At 53.5% G+C, this 21597-nt stretch overlaps 2 protein-coding genes across 5 annotated transcripts in view; one reads left to right on the forward strand and one right to left on the reverse strand.

Moving 5' to 3' along the window:
- DOCK2 (dedicator of cytokinesis 2) overlaps positions 1-21597 on the forward strand; it is a 362016-nt gene that overhangs the window by 185354 nt on the left and 155065 nt on the right. The gene's annotated exons all lie outside the window — the stretch shown is intronic.
- INSYN2B (inhibitory synaptic factor family member 2B) overlaps positions 1-21597 on the reverse strand; it is a 102034-nt gene that overhangs the window by 5243 nt on the left and 75194 nt on the right. Inside the window, exons 2-4 of one of the 4 annotated variants that reach the window (XM_036013878.1) lie at positions 10620-10706; positions 7696-9968; positions 6313-6387 (exon numbers count right to left, since the gene is read on the reverse strand). In XM_036013878.1, the coding sequence (XP_035869771.1) occupies positions 6313-6387; positions 7696-9050 (1430 nt within the window). In that variant the 5' untranslated portion in view covers positions 9051-9968; positions 10620-10706. Of the gene's footprint in view, positions 1-6312; positions 6388-7695; positions 11804-21597 lie in introns of those variants that run through there. The other 3 variants (XM_036013877.1, XM_036013876.1, XM_028528595.2) reach the window with 3 other exon arrangements.

Raw genomic sequence — 21597 nt, forward strand, 5'->3', positions numbered from 1 at the left:
TCTACACTGTGGACACCGCACCACGGGTTTAACCATCCTCACGTCTCGTGTAACCCTCACAGCCCCGTCAGGCGGATGTTCTCTTCATTCCGTAAATGGGGAAACTGAGGCAAGGGCAGGTCAAGGACACACACTGATATGAGACAGGGCCAGGACAGGAACCGAGGTGGCCTGGCCCCACAGCTGGTGCATGCAGTAGGCTGCGCCGATGAACACAGTCGTCATCGCCTGTGTGAGATCCTGGCCGCCTAAGACGTGTGGGCTGGGGACCAAGCCGCGGCACGCCGAAATGAGCACACAGTCCCCTGTGGGACCCGACCCCACGCAGAGCTGGGCTGTTCGGAGGGCTCTTTGTGACCCAGCTGACCACCCTGTCCTACACTGGTGTTTCCAGAGTGCGGAGCAAGTCTGGTCAAAAGGCTGCATCCCCAGAGAAGACGGGCACCCCCTCGCGGGCAGCTGACTCCCAGGAATGCATGGGCTCAGTGATCTGGGTGTGGGCAGGCTGCCGAGGTCTGCAGGGGGCCTTTGCCCTTCCTTCTCAGCAGAGGGGTGGGTCTTGGTCTTTAATAAAGAGAAATGGTGACAAGCCGCTGCCACAAACCACACACTCGGAGCAGGTTGGCTAGAAGCTAACGATCCGTGGAGTCTCCCTGAAGAGGAAACCTCTTCCAGGTCCCTCTCTGCCTCCTCGCCTCCGCTGAGTGCTTCCGCGGCCCGTGCGCCCTGGGGCCCAGGGGCACCGCTGATGTATGGACCTCCTGCCACTTTCTCCGCGAAGGAATCTGCTCTCGGAACCGATGGCAGCAGCGAGGGAAGTCTGTCCCTGTCCGCTTGGATAAATCATGTCACTTGAGACAGTGGCTTTGGGGAAGGACCCAGGCTGGGAAAGCAGGGACTTCCGCTGGTTTCTCCTCCTCCCTGCCCCCACAGCCCGGAAGGGATTCTGTCCCTAAAACGTCCTCCTAGGGACCAGTTTGCTCGTTATTCTTAGGGCATAATTTTAAGCCCCACAGCTTGCAGCCATTTCACGTTGGCAAGGGCACCCCCTCTCCGAGGGCACCTGCCTGCTGCCGGGTCCTCAGGGAACTGCAGCTCCTCCCCCTGGAGCATGAACAGGCAGGACCGAGCGCAGGACCCGTCACCGCCGACCACTGACTGTGCAAGACATCTGCTCCGGGGTCTGCGGCTCTGGGTCGAGAAGGCCTTCCTCTTAAGCCCTCAGGAAGGACGGGTCTTCTCAGAGAACTTGAAGACATGCTCACTGACTAGGCAAGGTCAAAGGTGAGAGGGGAAGGAATGGGAAAATCTCCCGGCGGCAGCAGGACCCGTTTGAGCCCTGGCTCTGTTGGATCTTGGACAAGTCACATGACCTCTCCGAGTCTCAGTGTCCTCATCTGTAAAGTGGGGACAATGAGCACGCTCATACGTCAGAGTCATTGGGAGTTGGAGATGAGATGCCGCACGGACTGCGTTGGCGACACGCCTGGCACCATGCCTGGGACGACAAATGGTCGTGGTTGTTGCATTGACTTGACAGAGAAGTGAGGATCGGGGTGTTCTGTGGTCGGCTGCAGCCTCCGTGCCAGCAGCCATGCACTTGCTATTCCCGGGAACTTCTTGGCCTGCTTGATTTTATATTTATGGCATGTTTCCGCCTCTTTAGCTATTAATGCATTAAAAGAGGTTTCATTTTTATTGCCGATAAATTGCTGATGCTGTAAATCCTCCTCCTCTCCTCTCACACCCTGGGGAGAAGGAGAGAGGGATAGCGCACTCCTGAGAGAAACGGGCTCTGGAGGCAAACGTCTTGGGGATCCCCCTGCCGGGGCTCAGAGACATTTCCCCACGCTCCCCAAACTTTACACCTGTCTCCCAGAGAGAAGGCATGAGCCACGTTTGGTGGTGGTGGTTTTGAGCAGGCTGGTTGGCATTCCTGTAATGTTCGCCGTCCAGCACTTTGAAACAGACGCCACTCGGTCCATGTCAGAATGGGATGAGAGCTGCCAAGGCATCTGTGATTGCTAAAAAGAACGGGTTTGCTGCCTGCTCTGTAGGTGTTTCTCACTGCAGATCTCACTGCGGGCCGGAGAGAGGGCTGTGGCTCTCCCTCCCGGCTCACCTGCCTCTGTGCTGGGAGAGCGTCCTAAGCAGACCGAAGGAAAATACTAAATAATTGAAGCAGAACTGTGGTTGCCAAACCCACAGGCCCGGGTGCTTATTACATTTCTAATGAAATAACCTTGTTCTCCAGTTAGCCAATAGCTTTAAGTAGCAGGCGAGGCCAAGATCCAGCATCCAAAAAGCTTAGCTGTAAAAAGAAACTCCTGGAAGCCTCCCGCGAGCCACCAACCGCGTGACCCCGGGTGACTCCTGCAGCTCTCCGGAAGGAGAAGGCCTGGCGCTTCTCCCGCAGGGCGCACCGCCGCAAGGCTCTGGCCTGTGCTCCAGAGAGACTCCGAGGGATGAGCTCTGAAAATCAAAGCTGGTGCAGCGGAGATGCCTTCGAGATATTAAGTTGGAAATATCTAGTTTACATATCCCTGTAGTTAGGATTAATAGAGAGGATGTGCTGATGAAAGAGGTGGGGGAAGACGGGAGCGTCGTAAGACAGAACTTGAAACCCAGGAGCCCGTGAAAAGAAGCTCAGAATGAGAAGAGGAGACAGCCTGTCCGAGCGAACCCCCAGACCGACAGCAGCCCTGCTGTCTGCCTCCTCTCTGGCACCTTTCCAATCTCACACGGCCGGCCGCCCCCTGCACCCACGACAGACGCTAACTTTGCAGCGTGCCCTCTCTCTCCATTTCCTAAGCAACATGCTCGGATGGCAGGTGAAATTTTTTTCTGAGAAAGACTTCCTGATTCTCTTCCCTTAAAGCATTTGATGGATTTTGCAACTTAAACCAAGCAGACTTTTCCCCCCCCTGGGAGATACATCCAGAAAATAAATGCATCATTGGTGGAGACAAAGTCCTCCGAAAGGCTCGGTGATGATTTGCAGCGTGAACTTGAAGACGAAGAAGGGCAGGGGGACACAGCTGGAGGAACAGACACCGCAGTGGGGGAGGGGGGGCGGGGCTTGTGAAGAAGAGCGGAGGGAGCTGAGTCCGTAGGGCACCGCTGCCCGAGCTTCAGTCATTCATTCCTGGTCTTCGTGGTTTTGGTGGAACTCCCCACGCCAGTTACGCACTTCCTGTTACTCCTCTCTCCATCCAGTTTCTTTTTAAACTTAAAAACATTTATGCAAGTGTTTTTTCATAAACTAGGCAATATCGCTTTTGAAAATAAGGATCTGTATCACTTACAATGAATATTCAGGGGGACTAGTTTTAAAAGTTAAAAGCTTCAATGAAAATAATTCAACATGATTACATTCTGGCCGGATGCCGTTGCTCGCCTGTGGCTGTGAACCTGGGACCTGCTCTCGCTTGGCAAGGAAGATAGGTCTTCAGAAAGTTTTGAAGACATTCTGGCACCAGACTCTGATGTTCCCCTCCAGGTAACCACAAGGGCTGAAATAACTCTGGAAAGGGAACAGCCTTCTCACTCAGTAATTCAATATTATTTAATCTTTGGTACCGCAGGCGGCTCTCACCCCAGCCTTTGAGAAACTTGTCCTGGAATCAATGCTCAGGATCAAAGAGGAGTATGACTGGGGACTGAACAGCTTGGAACCAGCTTGAGGCATAGAACCAATCTCTGCTCCCTTCCCCCGGAGCTCCTGGCAGTCAAAACTCAAAGGAGCCCATTCGCCTCCACGCAAGAAATCCCCGGCCAGCCCCCAAGAGCTATGCACGGGGTCCTTAGGCATCTGCGTGGGACTGTGCTTCATGACCAGATGGGATCTATGGAAATAAGAAGAAAGCTAAGGAGACTTGGGGGCGGGGGGCAGAAGGCTCCTCTGGGAGCAGAGAGCATGATTTGGGCAGAACGGATGACCTCACACGCCTTGATGGAAGCAAGTAGCATTAGCCAAAGCTTCCGCCTGATGGGGCCCCCTAGAACAGCCGATGTGTCGCTAACCTAGCAGCACCATCTCCAGAGAAGAAGAGCTGGGAGGCAGTTCTTCACGTGCCCATATGCTTTATGTATAGCGACGTGCCCCGGGCCCATCCATCATCGCGGAGAGGGACCGCAGCTCAGCAAGGCCCGAGGACGAGTACTTCACATCACTTATTCATTAGTTTGTAAGATCTGACTTTCCAAGACACAACACAAGGGTTTGAAGTCATTTGAAATGTTAAAAAAAAGAAAAGAAAAGAAAAAGGACAACTCTCATCTTCCCACTGTTACTATGATAGGGCTGTTTTCTGATCTCTCTGCTTTCATCAAATTAATTGCCTGCTCCTTTGCAATGGCTTAGATACAAGGCTATAGATGCTGTCTGGAAGAGCAGCCTGGCTTCGCATGGTGATGAGGACTGGATGTACACAATGGCCGTTCCTCCTGGAAAACTGGAAGGGACGTGCGCACGAGGCTTATTCACCCTTCCAGGGCTGCACGTTCGCTTCGAATGTTTGCTCGGGGTGTTTGAAGGAGCCACTAGGAAAACGCAAACAGTCTCAGGCTGGTGGGAAGGTCACAGTTTAGCCAAACATTGCCGCTTTTAATTCAGCATGGAACACCAGGACGTCAGAACTGAGAGGGACCAGAGGGACCGTGTAATTAAAGGCCCTCATTTTTCGGATGAGGAAACTCAGAGGCCAGAAATGATTTGCCCAAGGCCAGGCCGTGGCACTCGCAGTAGCCTGGGAAATAACCACTTGTCCTCCTCATTTACATAAGTTAAATAAAAAGTCATCTTAAGGTAATGGAAAAATACATCATCTGGCTGATTACGAAGAGAGACTATCCAAAATGTAAATGGAGAGTAGTTAAAAATAATTATTGTTTATAATGAATGGTTTTTTTGTTCTCCCTAGCTGTCTAGACATTTAATAATTTTTGTCCTTCTAGAGCTTAGGAAATTTGCTTAAGAAAGGAGATGTGAAAGAAAAAAAAGGAGCAAAAAATGTAGCAATTGGTGAGACTAGATTGGCTACTTATACTTTCCAATGTCACAAGCCTTTTCCAGGGTTTTATTTTTCTTAGGGGATTTTTTTTTTATTTTACACTGAGGTAAAGGGCATTTTCTGTGCCGAGTCCTAAAGCTTCTGTCATTTGGTAAAAGTATGTAGTTCCACGGTTGCAAGGTGTAAGGAACTGACATTTCAGTGAAAAAATGCCCCAGGCCCTGCCAAAGTGTAGGGGCCTTCTAACCTCCAGCCCCCCTTCCCTTGCCAGGAGGGGGTCTCGGATTCCGCGGGAGAGAGAGGACAAATTTGAAAGAAGACACAGGCAAGCCCATCAGGCTGCCCTTTCCATCTGAGAGAGAAACGTAATAGAGAAAGCAAAGCCCTACACTTTTGTCAAAATTAGATGCCATCAACCAAAATGACTGCTTTTGACCACATTTCCACCGTGCCGCCGAAATGGGCTTCCAGCTAAGGGGGCACTGATCTTTCCACTAATAACAGTAATAAGCCCTTGGATCTGTGCAGAGCTTGGCAGTTACAAAGGCGTCTACATGTGTTACCTCGGGTACCGGTTTCCACTCTACAGATGAGGAAACTGAGCCACGGACACGTCAGCAGACATCGGACTCGGAGGCTGGGACTCCAGGTTCCGTGCTCTCACTACTGCATAACGTTTTCCTTCTATCACTTATAAAACCCACTTTATTGCAGCAACCTTACCCCCTGATGGAAGGAAATGAGCTACTTAGAAAGGAATGCGAAGTGCTTCTCAGCATGTTGCTTGCCACATAGTAGGTGCTTGGCATGGGATCGCTGCCGCTGAGGAAGAGGTACCGTGGTGGGATAACCAGCATCACCGGGTTTGGGATCAGAAAGGTCTGACCTTGAGCCTTGAGCTCGGGCCTTTCTCTGAAAATGCTTTATGTGACCTGAGCCGCATGGCTGAACTTCCCTGAACACAGTAACACCCACCTCGCAAGGTGTAATTGTGAAAATGAGATGCAAATGGGCACACAGAGCTTTGGGAGGTGCCCGCACTTAGTGCTCAGTAAGTGTAGGGATCGTTTTCCGAAGGATTTGCTCCTCGCCCTCATTGCAAGGAAACAAAGCCAGGCGGCCTCAGAACCAGACGGTAACATTTCACCATTCAAACCTTGGTGTTGAAGTCTCAGGTATTGAAAGGCCTCCTGTCTTTGCCTGTGTCTTAACTCCCTGCAGCTAAGCGAGCGTGTGCGAGCATTCTGGGGTCCCGCAGCTTCCACGCCCCGCAGATTTGGCCTCCGTGGGGGCCGGGTACCTGTATATGATGCACGCCGTGTTCTGGCAGGTCCTGCAGTTGTTGAGGTCTTGGCCAGTCCGGTAAAAGTTGCGCCTGCAAGACAGAGAGTTTGCGGGATGAAAGTCCCGTGGGATGCATGCACCCTGCACGTTGCCCTCTCACCGGGAGCCATGCTGTGGAGCTGCGTGCCCGTGACAAATGAACAAGAAACCCATGAGCGTAGGACCTCACGTTTCTAGAGGGCTTTCAAATCTGAGGGGTTTTTCTCCTGCTGACAACAATAGCTGGGAGATGAGTCAGCTCTTCTTACCCCCTCTCGAGAGAGGGGAAACTGAGGGACTTTGCAAGCGAGTGGAAGGCAGGTGGTTAAACCCCTGACCCCTCAGTTCAGTGCATCTCTCTCTGCACCACCCCAGTGCTGCCCTCGTGTAAGCAATGCTGCTGCTGATTCACATCAGCAAATGCCAGTTAATTTCCTCTTCCCTCTCCCACCTTTGGTTGGTGAGCTTTCATCATCCCTTCCTCTCAGGCTTTCGGGAGCACATTTTCCAGGACAAACACTCCACACCTAAATAAATAACTGCCTTTCCCTTCGCAGGCTGGTGCTGAGTCACCCAGCCAAGCATTCCGTGACTTTTTTTCTCTTTGCAGAATTGTGATCTCATTTCAGCCCCCACTGAGTCGGTCAGTGATGGACTGGCCTATGCCGGGAAAGTGGTCAGTGGAGGGCAAGGTCAGCAGGAAGCCTGGTGGCCACCTCGAGTCCTCCATGACAAACAGACAAGTGGCCAAAGTACTGTGCAAAAACAGTGGCTTGCTTCAAGGACGGGGTGGGGGCAGTACCTGTTTGCTATCATTTCCCCCATCATTCATCAACTGGAACCCCACCTTAAAATCATTTCGGACCCCGCTGCTTCATCGCCCCCTCTCTCCAGTCTGTAGATGTTTGGAAACAAAAACAAAAAGCCGTGGAAATCCACCAGAGCCAAGAATTGAATAAAACCAGGTTGGAATAAAGGGAGGGCATTGGCCTAGCTGGGGTGGCTCAGTAGACTGAGTGCAGGCCTGTGAACCAAAGGGTCGCTGGTTCGATCCCCAGTCAGGGCACATGCCTGGGTTGTAGGCCAGGTCCCCATTTGTGTGTGCATGGGAGGTAACCTCACATCAATGTTTCTCTCTCTCTCTTTCTCCCTCCCTTCCCTTCTTTCTAAAATGAATAAGTAAAATTGTTTTGTTTTGGTTTTTAAAGAAAGGACATTGCTTATGGTTTGGGAAAGCAACAGAAACTCAAACATTTTGGGGACATTTTACTAATGGAAACCAATGCTCGCTCACTCTCTGCTCCTCTCCTGTCAAATGAGTTAAGCCAGTCGTTTTTAATATTAAAACAATTCGCCTTACCCTTCTGTGAGAGCCCGAGCCTTCTCCAAGTCTTGAATTACATTCAAAAGGACTTTAATTTTCTCTTGGTTCGAGTGCAGAGATTCCTCCACAGATTGCAGCCTGCCTTGGAGGTCGCAGAGTTCGCCCCGCGCCAGGTGGATTTGATTAATGCCCCCAACCTCCCTGCCGCTCTGAAGTTTGGTCTCCCTCCTCGGAAGGGGGGACGGGAGGCGATCATTTCCTGGGCAACGGCGAGGCTCCGGGGCGTCCGACGGGGTGGGGGTGCTCGCCGTCTGCTCCGGACATGCAGGGGCAGATTTTGGTGCATCATTGGGTTTGAGTGACGGCAGCTCCTGATGATGGTCACCCGGTGAAGAACAGTCTGACACCCCTCCAGGGTGGGCCGGCCGGCCATGGGTGGGCTGGCCTGGCGAGGGGCAGCTGTGAGTCCGTGGTGGCGAGGGAGCCCACGTGTCCTTTGGCAGAGATGACAGTGCGCCGAAGTCCTTGTCACTGGAGTTGTCTTTGGGCAAAAGCAGTTCGGGTCTGAGTTTCCCTATGCCTGGCACGTGGTGGGCACCGCTGGTGGCGTTTGAGCAAGGGGGGGATCGTTCCGAATCGGGTGGGAGCGCTCTTCTCCCGTCGCCCGCGTGCACGTCCACCGCCGCCGGGGGGATGGAGTTGCTCGTCTCTGCAGACCTGTGTTGGCCGAAAGCGGGCTCCCCCGCTGCCCAGGAAGGACTGTGGTACATGTCATCCGGGACCTGAATGGCAGCGGCGGCGCTCTCCGAGGCTCTCCAAGTCCCCGCCTCCAAGCATATGCTGACGGGCCCGTTGCTCTGCACCTTGGCCATCCTGGGGAGGAACGGGTGGGGCGCCTTGACCCTTCGAGGCCCATCCTCCAGACGCTGAGCCAGCCTTAAGTAGGCGAGTTCAGAAGACACAATATCCTGTTCGGAGAGGTTGCCGTTGACCTGGATGGCACTTTGGGGTGCCGTGGGCATTTCCACCAGGGACTTGCTGGCCGTGAGCCTCTTCCTTTTGAAAATTGGGAAGTGCTTCCTGAGACTGGGGGAGGTTTGGATGGCGATGTTCCGAGAGCCCCCCGCCTTCTGGGGCCTGGGGAAGGAGAGCGAGTAGGCGGGGAGGTGGTGGTGTCTGGGTGCTTGAGCCTTGCCCATGGCAGCCGGGTCTTCGGAAGTGTGGGCCTCCACCTCGGGGGGGCCGGGTGGCGTCTTGCAGGTCCCATCGTCCTTGAAGCGCACCTGCTGAGACTTGCTCCGGCGGTGGTGCGGCTGCTTCACCAGCTCCACCGACTCCAGGCTGTTCCGCTTCAGAAGCACAGGCCGCACTTTCATATTTTGCTGGGCCATTGAGCCTCAGTGGGAGGGGCTGAGACCACTCACTTCTCTTGGGCACATGTCCTTAGGTCCTCGGGGCAGCATCCGGTGGGAGCATCTCAGACACCGAGACCCGCCAGCCGAGGCGGGGTGGCCGTTTCCGCTGAGTGTCAGAAGCCGTGTGGCCATTCCCAGCCGGTAGAGTCTCCTTGGGAGCTATCCGTAATGCTTCCCCTGCAGTTAAAATATTATTTCATTGTGGTGATAATTGCCACTTTGATAAACAATGAGTTAGGCTAATTATTAAACATCCAATCTACCAAGAGAGCTGGTGGGCTGTTTATCAAGAGAGGCTGGCAGGCGGCTGTGGGCCTGGGAAAAGCTTGCTGTCTTAAACGGAAAGACAACAAAAGTACCACTTAGGGGGGAGCGCCAGGCTCCCGGCGTGTGGGTTCCTAGAGAAACCTGCCGCGTCTGGAACAGACGGCTTCCTTCGCCGGAGCACCCGCGTCCAGGGCAAAACTACAGGAACCTTAAACACATCTCCTCTCCGTGGCCTGTAAACCGGCAGAGAAATCAACGACCTGGGGGCCGGCTTCTTTGAGGATGCCTGGTGCTCCGAAGGGCACATCCCCATTTCTGTCAATCACGGATCCCTCCCTCGGAGCCATAGTTCGCTTTCGTGCTCTGCCCCCTTTCTTCAGTGAGGGAGACTCATCTTCCCAAATAGCCTCGCAGAACCCTGCGGGGTGTGACCGGCACAGGTCGGAGGCATCGGAAGGCCCGCAGAGGGCAGCGTCCCTGTCGTGGTTCACGTGTGGCTCAAGCCCACACGTGGGCAAAATGGTCCACGGCTGCAGCCTCTGGGAATCTAAGCTGAGAACGGCCGGCCCTTGGCCCCGGGCCTCGGGGTCGGAGGCTTGGCGGTCTTTGCCAGCGGGCGAGGAGAGTCTGAAAGGGAAGAGACAACAGTCGCAACTGAGAACCCGTTCCTGCGTCCCTCGGTTTCTCTCCAAATTCCAACCACCCAGCCGAGTGCTTCTGAGTGGATGGTCTAGGAGCACGTCAGTGCCACTGTCCCTCCTCCTGTTCGCTCGGCGAGACGGTCACCACGTGGCTGCAGGGCCGCGGCACCCGGTGCCTGTCTGCCCGGGTCACTTCCTCCTCCACTCCTGGGCTTCGCCTGCCGACACCTATTCATGGGTGACGTGCCAGCCTTTCCAATGCCTCCTCCCCCCGCACACCTCCAGGGCTAGACCAGGTCGGGGCCCCACTCCCTTCTCATCACAGACTTCACAGCACCAGCTGCAGCCGTCCTCAGATGATCGCTCGTGTGTGTGTGTGTGTGTGTGTGTGTATGTGGCACCTCTCCCCACTACCCTGTGAGCTCTGGGTGGCAGGGGCCACAGTCACCTTATTCTTCTCTTGGGTGCTCCTTTAGGCTCATTGGGGGTGCTTAGTGAGCATCTGTTCCCAGAGGGGATGGCTGAATGAGGGCTCTTGGGAAGCGAAGGGGAGGCTGGGTACAGGGGTACAGGGGCCCCTGGGCACCCCGCCCGGGCAGCAGGACGGCGAGTTCCCTCCCCAGGACCGTCACGTTACCTGAGGACGAGATTCTCCCCGCCGTCTTCATGTTCTCATGGCTTTCCAGGGGATGAATGAGCCCAACACTCTCTGTGGAACGTGCACCTTGTAACGATAACAGTGGCCATTTAATGAACTTGTACTGTCACCGCACTGAGGGCTTCGCATGCATCAATCACAACGACTCACTCACTGAGTACTCACTAATGCGCCAGGGGCTGTCCTGGCACTTTGCAAGCTGGAGGTCATTCATCCCCTCCTCTACAGATGTGGAAACTATCATTGTCTCTGTTTTACAGACAGAAAAACTGAGGCCCAGAGAGGTTAAGTAACGCGCCCAAGGACACACAGCGAGTGAGAGACAGAGTCGGGATCTGAGCTTAAACAGTCCGGCACCACAGCCTGTGCGCCTCCCCTCTACCCCCCGCTGCCTTCTCCAGATTGCGTTATGTCATTTAAGCCTTACTGCAGACCTGTCAGAGGTCAGGATTCTTACTGGACTGGTGGGGAAACTGAGGCTCAGAGAGAGTGAGGACTTAGTGGAGGAATTTAGATATAACCCCGGGAGCCTTTGATTGCCAAGTGTGGGCTCTTAGCTGTGAGATCATGCATTTCCCCCCTTGGGGCCTGCCCTGAGTGCAGACGGATGGTGTCAGCGACTTGAGAAAAGAGTCTGAAGGCCCCCGCAGGTCCAGAGAGAGGCAGGGCACTATCCCCTCACCCTGACACGGCAAAGTGACCCTGTTTGCCTCAAGTTCAAGGCATCAGGCTGGGGCGAGACAAGTTTGGAGCATGCCTGGGTTGCACAAAGGATTTTAAGGGAAAATGAACGTGATGAAACGGCCCACGTTCTGTCTCCGGTGCTCCGCCTGATCGTAAAGGCTGAAACCTCCAACTTCCCCAAGCATGGGCGCTTTGCTCCCCAAACATCCTGCACTCTGCTCTGTCGGGGTACCCACTTCGTCTTCTCAGTCTTCTTCTGTGTCCAGGAATGACCAGACAATGCCCGTGGCAGTCTCAGCTTCCCCTGCTCCCGGCTACCCGGAGAGGGACCAGCTGACTGACTCAGTGAGGCGGGGCAGTGCGTGGCAGGTCCTGACAGAGGACAGGATCCACGTACAACGAGAATGAGTCGTCAGCTGGTCCGGGGCCCCCCAGCCACTGCTCCTGGGCTGCAGAGCCCAGGTATTTACACGTCTGCTGTTGTGCATCCCTCCGCCCCTTTGTCCTCTCCCTTTCCCCGCTCCCTAACTGTTCATCAGCACTCCATTCCGGCAAAGTGAGCTCACGCAGATGACCACTGTGTGAAGCTGGTTTCCATAGGCGCTCGTGTTTAGGGCACACTGATTGTGTGCCAGGCACTGTGAGGGCTGTTTTCCCCATACTCTCTCCTCTAATTCTGGCGGCTATCGTAGGAACAGGGACGGCCACCCTCTCCTTTTTATAAATAAGAAGACTGGGGCTCGGGAGGTTAAGTAATTTGCCGCAGGTGCTCACCGAGTGAGTGAAGGACTGACCCTGGAGCCCAGGCCTGGGACAGGACTTCCTGCTCAAGGCTGTCAGGCAGGCTTTCAAGTCCCTCCCTGCGGCCCCCCCATCCCCCTCCCCCACCCCACCCCCGCTCCCGCCCCCAGCATTTTCCTTCCTGAAGTCAGCCCTTATTCTGGTTTTAGCCCTGCTTTTTCTCCAGAAGATTTACGTGCCCTGGAGGTGTTTTCTTCTGATCTTCAAAAAACAGTCTCGGGTTTCTGTTTTTGAAGATATTATGTATTCGTTGTAAAACTCTGAGTAATGAAAATAAACCCAAAAGGAAGAACAAACCCGTCTGAAATCTCACCACCCGGAAAGAGCCGCTGTGCACGCACGCGATTCAGGGAGGTTCAGGGGGCTCCCCCCCCACCCCGACACCCCTCGATGCAGCACCGGCACGGGCGTCTCCTGCACACTGCCTCCACTCGCAGGTTCGCGGGCAGCCTCCAGAAAAATCCGAACGCCGTGGAGGAAGTTTCGTATCGCGGCTCGTAGATTCACACCCTTCTTTTAAGTAGGCTCGCGGGACTCTGTTGCCTAGTGATTCCATGATTTATTCAGATAGTATCCTTTTGTGGATATTTATGTGGTCTTAAAATATTTGGTATTATTAATAACCCTGCAAGTAGCATCTTTTTTTGGTGAATCTTGGAACGCTTGCCTAATTATTTCCTTGGGGCAAATTCCTAGAAGAATTCGTAGGTTAAGGTACCCATACATTTTTTCCCTTTTGTTGACATTCTCACTTTTCCTTCCAGAAGGTTCTCCTAAGGTGCAATGCCACTGTGAATGCATCAGAAGGCTTCTCACCAGAGCCTCTCTGTCACTGCGTTTGGTCAGTTCCTGGTGATCTTTTTCATTATTGCCAGTAGCACGGCGGAACAATTGTCGCTGCCATTTCTTGTGAAACTTATTTAAGATTGGGCATTCTTCCATATATTTGTTGGTTTTACACTACATCTGGTAGCAGGTAAAGAAGGAAAAGTTGAAAGCAATCATTTGAACAATTAAGCTAATATGGAAACTCTTGTGCCTTGGACATAACCTAGGAAGCTTAGTAAATATAACAATTTTTACTCAACAATATTGCGTATTGTTATTCCAGTTCTTCTTCTCCCAATGCCCACCGTGACCTTTGCACCGACATGTCCAGGGGAGTAGCCTGGCTAAAGGGAATGACCTTGAATAGGCCTCAGGTCTCGTAGGCTGCCAGCTTGCCATTAATCAATGGGGAGTTCCCCAGGCCTCGGCGGTTAGGGCTTAATTAATGTCCTGGCTGGAGCCCAGAGCCGCTCCCCAGAGCTGGTGACAGCAGCCCATTGCACACCCAGCGGCAGGGAGCTATTGCTGATCTTTGCGACACTTTATCCTCCCCCCACCCCTTGGTTATTGAGTTATCGAACGCCAACCGGCTGTTTGTGTTCCAGCCACGAACCGCGCCTGCTCCGCGCTGGGCGGTCCTCACGAAATCGGTGGCCACACAGTAGCTGCAGGGACAGTTAGTGCTACCTCTGTAGGTCACAGACTTTAGACTTTCTCTGGAACAGACTCCCAGTTCTCTCTCTCCGGTTTCCAGGCTCTGCAGTGAAGGATCGAGTGCGTAGGGCCTCGCTTGTGGTCGACTTGGACTAGAGCCTCCCACTTTCTATCGCCTCGGCCTCTGTAAAACCACACAGCACTGCCGTGAGGACCGAGTTAGACAATCCACGTAACGTGGCTAGCATGTTGGCTCGTCGGATAGAGTCCAGCTGGAGATCGTGAGATGCTCCAAGTGTGTCTCGCCCCTTCCGCTTTGCCCCGGGAGAGGAAACCGTAGGTGAATTTTCGGGCAGCAGTGTGCAGGGAGCGCACACCCAGGACTCCTGCCTTCACCCTGCCCCTTCGTGTGCCCCGCGCCGCTCGGACACAGCACCTGTCTCTCCGGACAGTGGTTATTTGCTGGCCTTCGGCCTCCTCGACCAGACTGCAGACTGGCCGGAAGCAGAGCCTGGTCACAGTCCACTCTAAACGCCTGGCCCTCACACCCAGCTTGATTCAGAGCTCATGTTACGTGACTTCTCCCCCGAGGAGTGAATGTAACCCCGTGCTACCTTATTTGCCTTAGCTTCTATGGCATGGAAGGGTCGCATAGTTGGCATGGGATAAATATTTGTGTGACTAATTAATTAGGAGAAAACTGATTCACTCTCAACTTGCTTTCCCTTTCAAAGATGCATCATCACTAGGTCTCTTGGACAAATGAATTGTGTCTGTCCTTTAGCGTACGAGGCTTGCCCTGTCTATGACTCATACGAAATTTGGTTAAGCCTCATGGAGATCCTTATGACCTGGGTGCTGTGAGAAACATGCTGGAGATCACAAAAAGGAATAGGACCTGGTCCCTGTTGCAGCACAAAGAAGGGACCTTGAAATGCCACCTCACAAGGAACGCGTCCCTGGGAGGTGGTGTGTAATGTCGTGCGGAGCCGGGGACGACTTGGGTGTATCCAGATCCTGCCTCAGCATCTGAGGCACTTACATTCTAAACGGGATTCAGAGTTTATCCTGTACTCTGGGAGTCCGCATTGTTTTTTTTTTTTTCCTTAAAGGGCCAGATAGTACACACTTCCAGCTTTGCCGGCCACTCAGTCTCTGTTGCAACAGCTGGGCTCTGCCGTACAATAAGCAAGCAGTCACAGGCAGTATGTCAACACACGGCTGTGACTGAGCGCCGAGAAGACCTAATCTGTAGCGCAGCCCAGGACTAGGGTCGGCCTGGGGGGCGAGGCCCCGTGTGCAGACCCTGCTTTAGACGGTGGGGCATCGTTGCTGGTTTCAAAGCTGGAGGAGTTGGAGTAGGTTTTGGTTTTTCAGAGAAGCCTCTATTTGCTGACACATTGCTATCTCCCTTCTCCTTCTGCACATAGAGTCAGTAATAATAACCCGGACTATTTATACCACACTTTACAACCTACGAAGCATTTTCCAATCCCATGTAATCCCTGTTAAGTGTGTCAGGAAGCATTACCCCTGTTTAAAGGAGTGGAATCAGACCCAGAAGGGTTAGCTGGCTTGTGCTAAGTCACAGAAGTGGGACTGGAATCCCAACCTCATGAAGCTACCTCGGGGCTATAGTGGAGACCCCAAAGTCCCCCTACCCCATTTAGCCCATCACGTGGCTCCCCTGCATTTAGCCAGCCAGATGTCTAACCATTTAATGTGTCGGTCATGTTTCCTCAGCTAGAGAATGCATTCCTTTTCTTTTCTTTTTAAATCCTCACCCAAGGATATGTTTACTGGTTTGAGAGAGAGAGAGGTGGTAGGGGTGGGGGAAAAGAGAGAGGGAGAGAAACATTGATTTGTTGCCTCCCATACATGCCCTAACCAGGGATCAAACCAGCAGCCTAGGTATGTGCCCTTACTGGGAATCGAACCCGCAACCTTTCAATGTGCGGGACAAGGCTCCAACCAACTGAGCCCCCAGGCCAGGGCTAGAGGGTGCATTCTTAAACAATAAGAATGTGTCTTATACTCTTTTTTTATATCTTCCAAAGTATGAGTCTGTGGGAGGCGCTTCAAAAATAACTACCCATCGCTTCGTCCTGGGTCTTGTGCTCTTCACATCCAAGTTCCCCTCACTTCCACTGGTGTTCAGCTGACTGCTTGGTCGAATCCATTGGCGAGCATGACCGCACACCCATCTGAAATTGAAGTCCGTGTTTGTGGTCCAGGACTTTGTCATCTCAATATGAAGGGGCCCCAGCAGCCTTCTCAATGAGGAACAGAGGGGCTGATAAATTTTGGGAGGTCTCTCTGAACCTACACATTCCCCCAAATGGTCAGGAAGCCAGAGGGAACTGGCTTGCTTTCCGCTGCCGGCAGTCACCAGGCACAGGTGCACATGGGGCAGGATTAGGCACCAGAAGATGAGGCGAAGCTCAAAACTCAGACGTTCGGAGTCTAGAAACGTGAAGTGATCCTGAAATCTTTTTCTCGTTCTTAAACATGCCGTGTTTGTCCTTTTCTCGGTTTCTGCCGTTTGTACCCCAGTCTCCGCCGTCGCTCGTTTGTGCCGCCAAAAGAGACATCTCCGTCCTCATCCTCCTGCCCGTCCCCACATAGCGGGCAGAGTGGTCTCTAATGAAATCGAATCAGGTCACGTCAGGCCCCTCTTTAAAACCCCCACAGGCATCCTATCGCATTTGAATTAGAATCCCAAGTGTTTATGGAATCGGCAATAACCTGCACCGTCGGGCCTCGCCTACCACCCTGACCCGTCTCGTCTTCCCTGGGTTTCCATGACCTGGCCCCCCACCCTGGGCGTGCCAGTTTCGTTCTCGTCGTCTGTCCTCCCTGCCGGCCGGTCCTTGTGTTGGACTGTCCTTTCCCCCTTCCCGAGGCTGGTCTGTCTGCCCAGCAAGCCTCAGCTCCCAGGACGTCCTCTCCAGGGGGCCTTCCCAGCCTGCTCTCCATCCCGTGTCCCTCTGGGCAGCAGCGCCCTGCTCTGTTGGCTTGTTTATTTACTTGCTCATTGCTTGTCTCCGTCCCATTTATTGAGCAACCTCAATCGGCATGCAGCATGCACTGAAAGAATGAGCAAATGAATTCTTACAGTTAGGGTCTTCAAGGAATCAAAGAGTCTTAGAAAGAGAGCAGAGAACCTTAAAACTCCACCCCTTGGGGGGCATCGCGTTCTGCGGTTTGCAGATGTCCTCTGGCAGTGGAACCGTGTTTCTAAATCCACGCCGAATCCCAGTCCTAATATCTGAGACAGAGTAAAGCTGAGCTGTCCTAGGAAAAGTGTGGGATCCCTCTCCCCATCTCTCTGAGCCACACCCTGGAATCCTAGGGCTCCAAGCAAGCTCAGCTTGAAAACTACTGAAGCAAAACCTCTCATTCTACTGATGGGGAAACTGAGGCCCCTGAGCAGCTCTGTTCTACCTGTGGAGTCCTCAAGAAGAATAGGGACACCGTTTGTATCCCAGCCCCCAGCGTGGTCCCTGGCAGAGCTGGAGCTCAGGGAGCACTGGTTGAACTGTTCGGGTGACCCGCTGCACTGAAGGCAGAGACAGAACAGGATGCCGGGTCTAGGGCCCCGGCCCTCCAGGGCAGCAGAGAGGTGACAGAGGGACCGTGGCCTCCGTGTGGTTCAGACTCGGGTGCCTCCTTTAGATCCAGAACTAGTGGAGGAGCCTGGCTTCCTGCTCTCACACGGATGGACAGGCCACCAACGCTGTTCCCTTCCACCACTCCAGCCGTCTGATTACATGTGTCAGAAAGAATGGAAGATATGACTACCTGGACCTCCTCTTCATTCCCGTTCTCATTTTTCTACGTCCTTTGCCTTATGTTAAAAAATAATACAATGTCTCAGGGATGAAAACCAGCATAGAAGAGAGTATAGTGAACATAATAAACACTATGGCCCTGGCTGGTGTGGCTCAATGGATTAAACACCAGCCTGCAAACTGAGAGGTCGCTGGTTCGATTCCTGGTCAGGGCACATGCCTGGGTTGCAGGCCGGTGCCCAGTGGGGGGACTGCAAAAGATAGCCAATGGATGTTTCTTTCCCACATCAATGTTTCCCTCCCTCTCTTTCTCCCTCCCTCCCCCTCTAAAAAATAAATAAAATCCTTTAAAAAAGTTTTTTAAAAATGTACCATAAACCTCCAGCCTGGCTTCAGAAAGAAAATGTCACAGATCCAGCCAAAACCTTCCTCCTCTGCTCCCTCCCGTCGTCTCCTTTATTTCCCTCTCTGGTCTCCCCCAGCCTCACCCTCTGCTCCAGTTTCTCCTGCACTTTGTTTGCCTCCTGATTTCGCTCTCCAGCTCCTCCCGGCTCTTCCGCTGCCACCCACCCCCCCCGCCATGTCCCCCTTCATCTCCCCTCTGCCTCTGCATCCTCGTCCCCTTCTCCCTTTCTCTCCTTCCTCTCCCGCCCCTTCTCTTATATTCTCCGTCTCCCCTGCACCTTTAAAAGGTGTTTCTAGGTCAGTGAATCATTCCTTTAGGAGTTCTGAGTCAAAATGGGAACTCAATAGCTCCTGGAGTTGCCTCTCCTACCCTAAACTTCAGGGGGCCTGCCTGGCGGGGACAGTCCTCTGGGCCACATGGTCCCGGCTAGAGGCCCTGGATGCTCCTGTCACTACGTGTGAAAGGTCACTCCAGCTTGCTCTCTCCGGGGTGTGAGTCTTACTACCGCCAGATGCTGTTGCTGGCCAGTCGGTCCGGCTTCTTCTCACAGTGGAGAGAGCAGGAAGCTGAGTGAGTTCTCCATGCTCCCCAGTACCCCCAGTTCTTTCCAGAGGTTTCTCTGATCTCTCTCCCTGCATTTCTGTTCCGCTATGTCACTAGAGACATTTTCTCACCATTTTTTAGGTTATAGCGTTTTGACTTTAAAGAATTTAATTTGCTCTCCCCGGGTCAGACGTGGGGAGCTGCCTGCCCAGACGCAGAGGAGAACCTTTTGGATCGATCCTCAGAGGAGTAGCTCCGGGTGTCAGACGGGAGCGGGGACACAGCAAAGAGTGCTCTGTCGCAGTCCCCTCCTCCATCAGCTCAAGTCAGAGACGCCAACCAGCAGCCAGTGACTTGCATTGCTGGGAGCAGACTCATTAGCGGGGTGTGGAGCTGGCTCAGGCCACCCCTTGGTCCTTCTTCAATGTCAAGGTGTTGACATTTCCTGTTTCAGTGTCCGGGAGGGATCCAGTTGCAGTGGGGAACTCCCACTCAGCACCACCTTTGGCTGTGTGGCCCCCCGAACCTCTGTGACCCTCTTGATTAGCCCAAGTGTACGCCTGGTGAGCTCCCCCTGCCACTAAAGTTATGAATAAAGGTGGCAAAGTGTTCCCACTCCGAACGAATCTATGCTTCTGTGTAAACCAAGCAGACGTATTTGGCTGACTGAAATATTAGAGCTGACACTAAAAATAAGAATGACTCCAGTGACCCCTCGCTCTTTCAGGGCAACGCTGAGGCCTTGGAGTGTTCTGACTCCCTAGCCTGTTTCGTCTTCACAGCCAGCTCTGCCTTGTTGTGTTGGGAGGCGTGATGGCTCCCGTTTTGCAGATGGGGGGTCTGAGGAAGGGAGGGGGGGACCTGCCCAAGATGATCTTGGTCTGGCAGGACCGAAAGGACCTCCAAACTCCCACGGGGCCCAGAGGACGTCCAGTGCCCTTCAGAGGGGCCCGGGGTGAGGGCCAGCAACGGCAGCCCCAGCGACATACACACGTCTTGTCCGCCGGGGACAGTGGTCGAGCCGGGACTCTGCAGAGCTCCGTCCGCCCCAGCACCGCAAGGCATTGGCAGGCAGCTGCAGACAGCTTTCCCGCTTCTGGATCCCTGCCTACACTGCAGAATTTTCACGGGGAGAAGAGAAGGGGGGAAGCTGACGGCCTGATCTAATCACAGAGGAACTGAGACCTCGGAGGCAGCCAGCGGTTTGCGGAAGCACAGGCCCCAGTGCTGCCAGGGAGCCCGTCCCTGGTTTCCGAGACAGGCAGAGGGTGTACTCCGCCTGTATCGTTGGGCAGCACATAGTAGGTGTTCTGTTGGTACCATCATTACCACTATGCACTGGGCTCCAGGTCACACAGAGACGGGGCAGAGTCCCAGGACTTGAAAGTCCCCGCAGGGGCTGTGGCAAGTCTCCAGCAGCTGCCCAGCCCGCACCCAGCTCCGGCCCCCTTCTCGCCGCCTGGGGGAGGAGATGGAGAGAGGCACTGAGCTGGTGAGCCCCGTTACTAGGGGCTCGGGGGTGTCTTCTTCCTGCCTCTATCCCAAGAGAGAGAGGCAGGGCACTCACTTATCCTCTGCATTTGGGAGGCGGTTCACACGCCTGGAGGTCCCGCAGTGCCCCCTGCATTACCCAGCCTCCTGCCCGTGGGGGTCTTGCCCTCTCTCCACCTACCCATCGCTAACCACAGCCCCCTAGAGTAGGGGTGGTAGTCTGTCTCCTGCAGCAAAATACTTACAGTTGTTCAGTGGGGTCTTCTTCCTACAAAGAGTGATTCCCATGTTTGCACCTATGCTTGCTGAATGACCCACTGCTCAGTGACCTGATCCCTGGGAGTTCAGTCTCTTCACTTCAGAATGAGAAGGCCCGGCCTAGGGAAGGAAGTGTCTGGCATGTAGTGGACGTAGTAAGGATCAGCCAGCAGACCTCTTGGCTTCCTTCCTTCTTTCCTATTCTCTGGCGTGGACACTGTCCCCCCGTTCTCCCCCTCCACCCTTGTCTTGCTTGAACATGGACCTTTGTACAAACGACATGGTCTCCAGCCAAGCCCTGGCTGCCCTCCACGACCCCTGCTGGGCTGACGTCCGTATCCCAGCCCCGTGTTTTAGCCTGGCCTCCTGGTCAGGGCACAGGATTGGGAGGGGCCCCCAGAGTGCACGTGCAGGTGACAAGGGAGCCACAAGCCACTGCTGCCGGGGGCCGTGGTGAGCAACTCCCAAGGCCACATGAACTTGCCCTAGGATGCGGTCCAGAACCTCATGGTTCCAGAGTTGCTGTGGGGGCTCTCCTCATCTGCAGTCCCAGGACCCCTGAAATCCTGGGTGAAGTCGCCAGAAGGGGTCTGATCACGTGGGTGGTCAGGCACAGTGGACAAGGACATGCGTTTTGAGGACAGATTGCCTAGGTTGGTCTCCAGCTCTGCCATTTTCTGAGTCTGCGAAGTAGATGAAATTATTTAACCTCTTTGCGTTTTGGTTTCTCCGCCTGTAACATGTAGCTAATAATATTGCTTGATAGGTTGTGAGATTTAAATGCAGTCGCACTTACTAACATTCAGAAAAGTACCTGCCAGGCCAGAGGCACTTCGTAAATGTTGGCTCCTTTGATCATTACTGGTTTCATTGCTGTTGGCATCATCAGCATCACGATCAAAGGTGAGAACCAACCAAGACTTGTGCCACTCACGCTCTCATGAGTGAAATGTGAGTGTTTACCATTCGGCTAGCTACGGCACAGAATGCGTATGAGGATTGATCAAATAGAATTGGATGCATGAGATTAGTTACAATAAAAAGCAGATACCGTAGAACCAAAGGCCATAGTAACTGATGGAAGATAGGAAGCAAAAAACAAAGTCAGGAAGGAAGAGAAAACCAAGCACGGACTTTGATGTGAGCTTCCTAGTAAACCAGGCACAAAGGGAAACCTGGCGAGACATCGTCATCATTACTTAGTGCTGGGAAGTATATTGTTTCATCACTAGAGACTTCAGCTCTAGGAAAAGCTTATCATGAGAATATTCATTATGAATTTCTTAGCAAATCTAACATTTCAGGCCTAAACTCTAAGAGAAAAGAGAATCCTGGTGACATTTGAAAAGTATCACAGTAAAAACGGTTGAAGGAGGGGGAGCTCTTTAGCCCAGAAAAGGGAAATGGCTGTGGGTCGGGTACGTGATGTTGCATTTGGAGATTTCCCTGCAACGTCCAGTGCGGAGTAGCACTGTTCTGTGCTGTTTCTGAAGACAGAACC

The sequence above is a fragment of the Phyllostomus discolor genome, chromosome 13, assembly GCF_004126475.2.
Source record: "Phyllostomus discolor isolate MPI-MPIP mPhyDis1 chromosome 13, mPhyDis1.pri.v3, whole genome shotgun sequence".
NCBI lineage: Eukaryota > Metazoa > Chordata > Mammalia > Chiroptera > Phyllostomidae > Phyllostomus > Phyllostomus discolor.